The sequence below is a fragment of the Mixophyes fleayi genome, chromosome 10 (assembly GCF_038048845.1).
Source record: "Mixophyes fleayi isolate aMixFle1 chromosome 10, aMixFle1.hap1, whole genome shotgun sequence".
In the NCBI taxonomy this organism is placed as follows: Eukaryota; Metazoa; Chordata; class Amphibia; order Anura; family Limnodynastidae; genus Mixophyes; species Mixophyes fleayi.
In genome coordinates this window covers 57,541,271-57,553,496 of record NC_134411.1, presented here as the reverse complement: position 1 = coordinate 57,553,496, position 12,226 = coordinate 57,541,271, and the positions used below count along the sequence as shown (strand labels likewise).

General features: G+C 46.4%; 1 protein-coding gene across 1 annotated transcript in view; it reads right to left on the bottom strand.

The window, feature by feature from the left end:
• Window positions 1–12,226, bottom strand: part of CARMIL2 (capping protein regulator and myosin 1 linker 2) — a 1,059,949-nt gene that overhangs the window by 487,040 nt on the left and 560,683 nt on the right. The window contains exon 27 of the mRNA XM_075188807.1: window positions 11,744–11,919. Within this exon, the coding sequence (XP_075044908.1) occupies window positions 11,744–11,919 (176 nt within the window). The remainder of the gene's footprint in view (window positions 1–11,743; window positions 11,920–12,226) is intronic.

Genomic DNA, 12,226 nt, shown 5'->3' with positions numbered 1-12,226 from the left:
TTTAGAAATTGCCCCACTTTGTAGTAAGTCATAACATCTAGGTTTTCCTAAGTGTTATTATAACCAAATTCCAATAGCACTAAATTCCACCTACTTTTGTGTCGACCCCACCTACAGTGAATGTGGTCCCTCCCACATGAGGGCACTTAGATTATTTTTTCCAGGGCCATTTTAAGTTCCCAATCCGCCCCTGCTGGTGACTATTCCTGTCATAGGTATCATATTAGAAAGGTACTAGACAGTAGATAACCATTGCATCACAGCAAAAATTGATCTATCTCTCTAAATGATGATGTCAGCTGATATCACATTGCATTACAAAGTGGTTATACTACTCTGAACCAAAATTAAAATCCTTCATTGCCAAGCTGTGTTGTCCAGTAATGAAATTTGTTGCTGAGACACTAAAGCAAAATCTTGCAGCAAAAATAAAAAATAAAAATAGTAAAAACACACTTGTTGAAAGCTTTAAAAAATATACTGCAAATATTATACCATTCTCTAAATAATTATTCAGAGCAAAATTTGTTTAATCATTAGATTTGGCTACCAAAATCAGATGCAAATGCTCACACCTAAAAGATACACTCCATAGTACTCATCGATGAATACTTTTCTTTTTTCAGCAGATGCCACCATTTTATCTTGAGGAGAGGAAGTGCTATCTTACACCTCTTCCCGCGGGGTCCTTACATTTTGGCGTAGTCGGCAGGATTTGCGTGCAACGATGACAGATCCACACCATAGTACACCCATCCCGCGCAGCCAGCCTACTGTGATGGCTGTGGGGGCCGCGCTGTCCCACCTACCAAGGTTTGATGGAGAAAATCTTTTTTTAACCGACTGGCAGGATCGGTTAAATGGCACCTCCCGATTGTACCAGATTACAGGCGCCATAAATGTGGAGCTCGCTTTGAACGCCTTGGAGGGAGACGCCAGGAGGACTGTTCTCCTCCAACCCAAGGGAAATAGGAATACTCTGGAGGCGATCTTTAAGATCTTGGGTGAGTTGTATGGTGACATCTCCTCAGTGGCGGTATTGAGAAAGAGGTTCTTCGGCCGTGTGCAGAGAGAAGACCAAAGTTTGACGCAGTTCGGAACCGCCCTCCTGGAATTGGTGAGAGAACTGTGGAACAAAGATCCATGGGGTTGGGCACCTTGGGAGACGCGGATATTGTGCTTCGAGATCAACTCGCTCTCTGGCTCTGGAACGTGCCTCTCCGACACATTCTCCTGGACAAGGTGTGGGATAAAGCCGACCTGACGTTTCAGGAAATCCAAGCGGAGGCTGTGTCCAGAGATCAGAATGATCATTATGGGCCATATGCTGTAGCACCACAACAAGTTCTTCCAGCCGGTAATCCGTCCGGGAGAGAAGACCAAAGTTTGACGCAGTTCGGCAACGCCCTCCTGGAATTGGTGAGAGAATTGTGGAACAAAGATCCACGGGGTTGGGCGCCTTGGGAGACACGTATATTCTGCTTCGAGATCAATTCGCTATGGGGCTCTGGAACGTGCCTCTCTGACACATTCTCCTGGACAAGGTGTGGGATAAAGCCGACCTGACGTTTCAGGAAATCCAAGCGGAGGCCGTGTCCAGAGATCAGAATGATCATTACGGGCCGTATGCTGTAGCACCACAACAAGTTCTTCCAGCCGGTAATCCGTCCGAGGCAGAGGCGCACCCGCTGGAGAGTTGTATGAGAGACCTGAAAGAAGCTCTGATGTCCATGAAAGAAGAGGTTGCACAATTACGGCAGGAAGTCCACCGGCCGCGGGATCGCCGAGATGAAGGAGAACATAGTGAAGGACGACGGAGCACCTCCAGGTCGCAAAGAGGCTCAAGATCGAACGTTCACTGTTGGAGATGCCAACGCTTGTGGCACTATGCACAAAATTGCCCTGAGCCCGCGGTCCAAGATCCATTAAACTAGAGAGTCCCTCATGGTGATGGGGCCACCCACGGGGGAAATGGGAGCAAACCCTAGCTTTACCAATTCTGTTGATTTGGTAGGCGAGTGCCCTACAGTGGTGGCTACGTTGGGGGGAAAACGACAGCAGTGGCTGTTGGATTCGGGGTCCCAAGTGACTATTATGTCAGAACGATGTTTCCTGGAAAATTATGCTCACTTGCAGAAGGGCCCGGCCCAAACGTGGATCAAGCTAACATCAGCCAACAATCTGCCTATCCCTGTTGTGGGAGTAGTTTGGATGGACATTGAAGTCTGTGGACAGGCTTTGGGAAAGAAAGACATTTTGGTGGTAGATGGAACGGAGCTCCGTCATGGTCCAGTTATATTGGGGATGAATGCCCTGCAGAATTTGGATCGGGCTTTATTTCATGCTAAGGGTCCTCATTACTGGAGAGAGTTAGATGTACCCAGGCCCATGCAACAAGTTTTCCAGAGGATGGTGCGTCAGTGTGATGCGGAACTGGGTGAATCAGGGGTAGAGCTCCTCGGTTTCTTACGGACGAACTGCCGACAGACATTGGAAGTACCACCTGGTCAGGAGGTGCTGCAATACATTGAGGCGAGAACAAACCGGAGGTTGGAGGGAAGAGTGATATTGGTGGAACCAACCGATCCTGAACTACCGGCAGAAAGATCCCTAGTGGCTCGTGCATTGGCCAAGTTAGTTAAAGGAAGGGTACTTGTGCGACTATGCAATGTTTAGGACCGTACCCAGAGGATTGGTCACGGCACCACCATTGCTCGTTTCGTCACCATTGAAGCAGACCATATCGGAGCGACTCGAAAAATATTCCTCAAACCCGCATCAGAACAGCACGGAGGCCTGGTGGTCCAAGTGGAACTCAATGATAGCCTGTCCCGAGAGTGGAGTGGCAGTGCCATCTTAGAACAAATGGGTGCCTCTCTGGAAGGAATCGCGCCCCAATATGTTACCCGTCTACTACAAATACTGTGGGCCAGTCAACAGGTTTTCTCACGAAATGAGCAGGATTTTGGATACACGGAAGAAATGGAATATGGCATCCATACTGGAGACAGTTTGCCCATTTGGGAGAGGTACCGGCCGATCCCGCCGAAATTGTACCAGGAGGTTAAGCTGATGTTGAAGCAGATGCTGGATAACTATGTGATCACTGAAAGTAAGAGCCCGTGGTCAGCTCCTATTGTCTTGGTATGAAAAAAAGATGGTGCTATTAGGTTTTGCATGGACTATCGGCGACTGACGTGCACTGTCCGTTTCCACAGACTGAGGAGTCTCTAGCTACGCTAGGAAAGGCAAGGTATTTCTCGACACTGGACCTCGCCAGTGGATATTGGCAAGTACCAGTGGCCGCAGAGGATCGACCGAAGACAGCTTTCATTACTCCAATGGGTCATTTCGAGTTCTGCCAGATGCCCTTTGGTCTCACCAATACTCCCGCCACCTTCCAAAGGTTGATGGAGAGATGTCTGGGAAACCTGAATTCCTGGTTTACTTGGATGATATCTTCATTTTTGCTCCCACTGTCGAAGAACACCTAAATCAACTCAACGTTGTACCACAGCGCCCTGAGAAGTTCGGCCTGAAATTAAAGCCGCGAAAATGTCATCTTTTGAAACCCCAGTTGGAATATCTGGGGCATTTAGTGTCCCAGAATGGGGTGAGCCCCACCCAGGATAAGGTGTCTGCTGTATTGAGCTAGAGAATCCATCGTACAGTGATTGAATTGAGGGCATTTCTGGGGCTAGTGGGGTATTATCGAAGATTCATCAAGGATTTTGCGATGGTGGTTAGCCCACTGCATGAGTTGCTGAGGGAAATTTCCACTATGGCAAAGAATCAAGTCGTGGCCTGGGGAGCTGCTCAGAAAAATTTGTTTGTGCAACTCAAGGAGGATCTGACCACGGCTCCGGTGTAGGCGTATGCTGATTTCGAGAAGCCATTTGTCCTGTATACAGATGGAAGCCTGAAGGGTCTAAGAGCTGTACTAGCTCAGGTATAAGATGGCAGAGAACGGGTCATTGCTTACGGCAGCCGGAGTCTATGTGACTTAGAAACAAACCCCCGAGAACTATAGTTCCTTCAAACTGGAGTTGTTGGCGGGGTTTGGGAGGTAACTGAGAAGTTCACGGAGTATCTGACTGCCGCTGAGTTTGAAATAGTTACAGACAACTTATCTGGCCACAGCGAAGCTAGGGGCACTGGAACAGCGGTGAATGCAGATGCCTTGTCCCGTTACCTCCTGAAAGTACCGGAAGGGCCTAGCGATGAAGAAAGGGAGGAAGTGGAGATCCCAGATCTTACTCGGATTGTGTCTCCAGTGTGTGCCTTAACTGTGCCCAGGACAACTGAAGACTGGGCTGAAAGCCAGGACCAAGATGCCCCATTGCGATGTGTACGACAATGGAAGCAGCAAGTACACTGGCCCTCGAGCTGGGAATGGCGTCGGTTGCCTGTGGCAGTACGGAGGCTGTTGCACCGATGGGATCAGTTGATGGTGACAGAAGGGGTGTTAGCTCTTCGGGCTTATCTGGAACAGGAACTCCGTCCTGTGTGGCAAGTTGTGGTGCCTGAATCAATGGCCCGGGAATTGGTAGTGGAGGCTCATGTCCAAGGTGCCCACCTGGGAGCAGCCAAGACTCATCAGTGGCTATGCTGGTAGTACGTCATACCAGGCGTGAAGGCATTGACGGAAGAGGTCTGCCGAGTCTGTCCACGTTGTGGGGTGTCCAAGGCTGGTGAGCAGCATGCTCCTATCCAAACTATCCAGATGGGACAAGCACTGGAGATTCTCATGGTCGATTATATTCTGTTCTGGGAGTCGATTAGTGGTCATAACTATGCGCTAGTCATGACAGACCACTTCACCAAATTCACAGTTGTTGTACCCACTCAGAACCAGACTGCTGAGGCGGCCACCTTCGCCATAGTGGAATACTTCATTCGGAAATATGGGCGCCCTAAACGGATTCATGCGGACCAGGTAGCTTGCTTCCAGGGTCGTCTCATGGAAGGTCTATGCTGCACCTATAGGGTTTAGAAGTCTCGTACCACACCTTATCATCCCCAGGGCAACAGAGCAAGTAAAAGATTCAATAGAACTTTGCTGCAGATGCTCAGGACTCTAAAGGAAGAACAGAAAAGGCGTTGGCCAGAGTTCCTTCAGGATGTTGTGTGGGTATATAACAACCGGGTACATAGTACCACTGGCTACACTCCATATTTCCTCTTGTTTGGATGGCCTGGAAGAGAGTGGCATGATTTGGAATTATCTGATCCCAAAGAGGAGGGAAGTTGGACCCCTAACAGCTAGGGTGACCAAGCAGAAAAGATGGCTGAGGGTTGCCAAAGATGTGGTCTGGGGGCAGCTGCGTTCCAAGGTTCACTCTGGGCGAACCAACAGTACTGCTTCCCCCCTCACTATGGGTCAGCGAGTTCTGGTCAAGGTAAAGAGGCCGGGAAATAAACTCAGTGATCGCTGCAAAGTTCTACTATATGTGGTACAAAGACAGGTGGCTCCTGACATTCCATTGTACCAAATAGCTCCCATAGAAGGAACTGGACGAACACGTGTACTGCATCGCAACATGTTGCGTCCGTGCAGTTTTCCGGATCAGATTGCGGACATCCCCGAGAGGGGCAAACCGGAGTCAGTACCTGTAACGACGGAGGTGGATTGGTGGGTACCGGCAGACGATGTTGCTATTCCAGATCCCTGTCACGGGCACTAGGAGTCTTTACCCAGGGATCACCAGGTGATAAGCTTACCAGAGCAGTATAGGTGGTAATATGGTACTCTGGTAGCGGGGTGATCACGGAACAGGAGACAGCAGCTGATAGAGATGTTCGGGAAAGTCTATGACTAGCAGCACTGGTAATATATATGTAGTAATACACGAGGAACTGAATGGACAAAGGACACGTGAGGGTAGTCAGTGGTCTGCGGTAGCAAGTTGTACCACTGCTATAGTGAGGAGGAATGTCCAACAGAAACGAGGAGGTGATGAGAGTCAGCGGTCTGCGTTTAGCAAGTTGTACCACTGTCTGGGTGAAGGAATGGGATCCAGGTGAAGGTATCCGGGAAGTCAGTGGTCTGCGTTAGCAAGTTGTACCACTGCTATGTGAGAGGACACTGAAACAGGTGACACTGGAAACAGGAATCAGTGGTCTGCCTCTAGCAAGATGTACCACTGAATATATATGTGAGGAGGAGCACGAGGAGAGACTGCAATACAGAGGATACACAGGCACCTTGAACTTGATCCACAATGACATGCACAATATAGTAATGACTGAACAGCACTGCAATAATACAAAGTCATAGAAACTATCCGGGCAAAAGATAACACAGTCAATGATGGCAAAAGTCTCAGCGGATAGTAAGCTCCAGAGGAGAACAACTCAGTCCAGCAAGATATGCAATACACCAGCACAGTCAATGAGAAGTATGCATACCGTGGTTCAGGAGCAGGCTGTCAGACAGGAGTGCAGAGATACCTGAACGGCTGAAGGCCGGCAGGATGCGAAGTCCCTGGAGGGTGAAGCGGTAATCAAGTAGGTGCAGCGCACAGGTAGGTAGACCAGCAGGGAAACAAATACTCAGGAAGCAGTAGTATGTAGAACTGGACTCCTGGAGGACCCTGAAGAGTAGCGATGGTCTAGACTAGATGAAAGCAGTGAAGCGCAGATCCGATGCAGACTGGCGAGTAGAGACCAGCAGGAACACTGAGAAGCACGGAGAGCGGATCAGCTGCTGCAGACACGAGTAGAACTGAGAAGTAGCAGCCAGCAGGACTCTGCAGGTACCCGGAGGTAGCGGATAGCAACCAGCAGGTGCAGCCACGATGAAACCCGGGAGAGTAGAGCTGAGCTGGAACTGTTGAGCACGGAGAGCAGCGGATAGGAATCCGTTGTAGCAGTCTCGAGGAAACCCGGGAGAGTTGAGATGAGCTGAAGACTGTAGCGCCCGGAGGCAGCAGATAGGAATCAGCCAAACAGTCACGATGAAACACAGGAGAGTTGAAGTGGTCAGAGGACTGTAGTGCACGGAGGCAGCGGATAGGAATCAGCAACAGTCACGATGAAACACAGCAGAGTTGAAGTGGTCTGAAGACTGTAGTGCACGGAGGCAGCGGATAGGAATCAGCTAACAGTCACGATGAAACACAGCAGAGTTGAAGTGGTCTGAAGACTGTAGTGCACGGAGGCAGCGGATAGGAATCAGCTAACAGTCACGATGAAACACAGCAGAGTTGCAGTGGTCTGAAGACTGTAGTGCACGGAGGCAGCGGATAGGAATCAGCTAACAGTCTGTAACAGATTCTGGATACTATATTACTAATCTTGATTAGCACTGGCTTACCTGAGGTGCGGAGTCTAACGATCTCCCCGGTGTTCACCAAGAACCGCCGCAAGGCGGGGTGGGCTTCGCTGCCAGGAGTCGCAGGTCGCGGTCCCCAGGTTCGCCTCAAGATGTAGTACAGCGGAGTGAAGCGGTGGTAGCGGAGTCAACAAGCCGGTTCGGTACACAGGAATGGAGTCAGGCAGAATCAGCAGGCAACTCGGAGTCAACAAGCCAGGTTCGGTACACGGGTCACAAGAATAGGAGAATGGTCAGCAAGCCGGGTCGGTACACAGGGATAGGAGAGCCAGGGAAGTCAAACAGGCAGAGATCAGCACACAGGAGACACTGGAAACAGGAAGACACTGCAATCCACGAAGAGCAGGAGCCAGGAACAGGTAAGTGTTGCTCTGACACTCAGCCAGTGTCAGAGTGAGGTTTTTATACTGAAGGGGATTCAAAATCCCCGCCTCTAGGGTTGTGGTCATGTGACCGCCTCCGGGTGCGGCTCGTCACGTGCGACTGGTCCTTAGGATCCCATGAGTGACCCCATAGGAGAAGATAGTTTTCTCAGTATGACCTAGGTGAGGGTTTAGAATCAACCCACTGGCGTAGAACGTGAACAATGGCTTGTGTTCCCCATAAAGTAGTGGGAGGAGGTTTAGGCAGTACACTACACCCAGTTTATAGTCAAGTTGCATTCCTGACCATTAATTAGTTGTTAGGGTCGAGTCGTCTGTTGTTAGTTAGTGTCAGTTGTGTGGGTTGTACATATTAGCCTCACGTGTAGAGTAGAGGAAGTCTGTTGTTGTGTCTGTCTTCCACAGGTGACGGAGAGAAGCAGGAGAGCAGGGACCGGAAGCTGGAGTGCTTGGTGCGTATAATGCTCTATTCCTACTTCTGGTTAGGCCCTCACCGAGAGTTGAGTGAAGTACTTGGGGCGGGACTGTTCCTTGTCCCAAGTACTCGTAATCCCACGTCCTTGGCAAGAACAAATCGAGGTGGCGGCAAGCAAGATTAACTGTCTCTGATCATTGCTGTGGTCTCGGACAGTCCTCCCCTGGTAGGCACAATCTTAATTCTCTGTTTTTTCCCTAGGGGCAAGACCAGCGAGTTGACAGAGATTTCCCCCTTTGGGACAGGGAGCGGAGGGCATTTCACGGTCATCCACGCAAATTGTGGTAAGTTCCTGAAGCATTAGGAGTTTGTCGCCTGTGTGGCACTTCTCCCCATGGGGTCCTTACAGTAGCACCCCCCAAAGATACCAAATGAGTGCTATTTCGAATACATCAGTTTGAATAGGGAGCATCTGACTCAACCTCTATAAATTCAATTTATTTATTCTGGTACGACAGTTACCTTTCTTCTTGTTAAAATATATTGTCTGGCAAATTGATTTAAGTACAAAGTAAAAATAAGAGTGAATAATGATAATAATAACAAACATGGCTTGCACTATGATCACATTTCAATATTCACAATTAAAAAAATCTTAATACCCAAAAATAGCGGACATATCTTAAAAACGTAGTATGCACACTTAATCATCTTCCAATGAGGTAAACAGGTATATTCATAAAGTCTGCATTAAAGTGTCTTGTTTGTAAAAAACTGAATAAAGTGAGTGGCCAGTTCACTTGTTAGTTAAATGTAAACATGTATGTTTAATATCCAAGGCAGACTTCCAAAATCAAACACTGTGACTGGATCACTATTAAATAACTTTTGGTAAAAATGTATTTAAAGGAAATAGCGCAGGGCGCATATTTATGTAATTGCATTTGCACTTATTTTTGTTTAGTGTAAGATAGGAAGTCGTTATTTCTGAGACCAGGAAAGAAATTTGTCTCTGTTTAACCTTGCTAAAGGATATGCCTATTTATGATGCATATAACTGATACAATAGGCCTTTGTGGATCGAGGTGTGGTGTGTATTGGGATGTATTTAGTATGGAAGTGTCTTTGTTTAGGATTTGTAAGGTTGCTTGTGGAAACCTGCAATTAGGACATGTGCAAGGAAGTCTGATAGCAGAAAGTGCTAACGAAGTTTTGTGATGAAGTGTCATGCCTGCTCTGGCCAAAGACCTCATCAGGGGGTCGTTACTGTTTGGCCTTTGCTAGAGTGAATTTCATAGCTAAGTGTAAATTTTGTTAGCCTTGAAATGCATGTAAATTTCTGTTTCTGTGTGAATAGAGTATATCCTGTTTCTAAAAATAGACTATTTCTGAACTGTATAAAAGATGTGCTCTGTGAGCATATAGTTGTTCTTCTGAATTGTCATCTGACCTGATCATACTGGGACCTTCCACCAGTGTGTGTGAGCAATAAACATCTTGCTTTAAAGACCTGCTTGGAATCATCTTCAATATTGCTGTTTCCTGTGATCTACAGATTAGACCCTAAAATCTAATCCGTTCTCCGGCTGTCTCTGCGGTTTGGACCCAAGCTATTCCAGTGCCAATGCTCTGCGCTACCCAGCAGCCCTGGTTTGTGTGATAGGCCAGGGGAGATCCATTCACAGCAACCCAGATCCATAGTAAGAGGTCCGGAGTTACCAGCCAGGTACAGGGCCAGATTTACCAATAGGCAACCTAGGCAATTGCCTAGGGCCCAGTGGTCCCCAAAGGGGCCTCCCAGGGCCAGCGGTGAGACCACCCTTTAAAAATGGACCACTACTTATGGGCCAGTGCTATATGCTTGCCCCCCTATTCCGGGCTAAAGTCTGCCAGCCAGCCCCTGAATAGGGGTATATATTATGCTAAAAAACTATAGTGCTATGGATTTTTTCAGGGAGGGGGCCCAAACCAGTATCTTGCCTAGGGCCCCATGAGGTCTAAATCCGGCTCTGGCCAGGTACACCAGCAAGGAGACACGCTAGCAGCGTCAGTGACCCAGAAGAAACCCGGTACTGGATGCCGATAAGGAGTCCAGTGTTGGCAGCTTGTGCGGCAAGAATGCGCTTTTTGAATAACGAAAGGGAACGGTGGCAAAGTAAGCCCAGCCGGTTCCCAGCAACAACAGACAGGGTGGCAGAGGCGGTCCATCCTGTCACAAACACAAAAGCAGACTGCATGTAATCAGTGAATGGAAAAGTGCTGTGGAGCTATCTCACCAAATTGATACGAGCGGGCTTTTGAGGAAACTCTACCTCGAAGTAGTTGGTAGTTGACACAGCGGGGTAGATATCCGCACTCCATGTGGGCTGTTGGGGGAGGCTCCCTACTTTTAATAATCACACAGCAAGATGGAATTTCCACTCCAGTATTGTTCAACAAAGAGGAAAATGAGAAATCTTTTCCAAATGAATGATGGTTGTTGGTGCATAAAAGATGCCAAACTTGTCTGTGCAGTAAAGAATAACCAATAACTGATGTGTTTCATCAGGTCTAGACTGACTGTTTCAAAGACATTTTATGGTCTCTCCAGGAAATCTATTTATACTAGTAGTCCATTGTAATTAGTGTGAACAGCTGTGGTAATTAATCAGTCTAGCATCTGTGATCATTAGTACCACACAATCACTTGGTAGCATTATATCTTAAATGATCACAATGAAAGTATAGATATAATCCTGTGTGCTACTTAACAAATAATACCATGCAGCTTATATAGCTTATATAATCTAAAACCAAAGGCTGATGAGAAGAGTCTTATCACCCATTATAATAACATTACATATAAAACAATTAGTTTAAAAATATTATGTATTCACAGAATGTCATTCTTCTAAACAACACATATATTTAAGATCTCATTTCACACAAGGCTTACTAATAAACCCCACATTTTTCAATATTCTATAATCATATGTTCTTTTTAGAGAAAAGGAGAATTATTATTTTCCATTAAAAATCCTTACTTCCCACCAGTGGTTTGAACTCATTTAGGTGACCCATTTGAGAGTCTTCACCTTATGCTGCTGAGCCACAGCACAATTATGAAGCATAGTCTTATAAGAAGAGGAAGATAGATATAGAAAGCTAAGTTATTGTGAATCCCCTGTATCTTTAAACAAACTGAGTACAAAGTTTAATTAAATTCCATAGTTTTATTCAACCCTTCTGGTATTAATGTATGTAGCTTGAACATCCAAAACATCTCCCTTTCACAGAGAATCCTAAACCTGTGCCCACCTCTTGCTGTGGGGTTAATGGATTCTATCATTAACACACTCAAACCCAAAGAATTAGCATTAGGTGCATGTTTAAAATCTATAGACATGCTGTGAGTTTTCAAACCATTAACAATATGTAAGAGCAAGGTTTGATGGGATGGATGTCTATTCAGTAAACTCTACTAAACCAAATTTTTAAGATGGTAGCAGCCCTAAAAGTGAGTAATAGATCTCCAAATATGTTCTGTCTGACAGCATAATAAAAAAACATTTACACTGAAAACAGGTCTACGTAAGAAACCCACAAAATGTATTTTCAAAGCAAATGTCTTACTTCAGTTTGTTAAGTGCATCCTTAATGATAGAGTCAAGGCTGTTTCTTAGTTCCATGTTCTTCTGATAAATTATTCTGCCAGACACAGAGTCAACTAAATTTTCTTTAACACCCAACTTCTGTAAAATTTTAGGGCAGATATTCTCAGCGGTATCCAGGATTAACTGACTGAAATTCTAAAGAGAAAAAAAATATATGAATATCATAACACATAGCTTCAAAATCATAGGATGACAATTAGACATTTGGATCAAGCACAAAGCTACTAGTAAATTGTATTTACCTAGATATATTAATTAAAATCAAATGATTCTCTAATTGTGCATTCTTTTGGAGAAAAGCAGTGATAAAGTTTTCAGAAAAATAGGATAAAGTAAATGCAATGAACCACATATACTTGAGTGCTACAAAGATGGCTGGCTAACTCTCTACACCGGCGGTTCCCAAACTGTGCGCCGCAGTTCCCAGGGGTGCCGCGGCGCT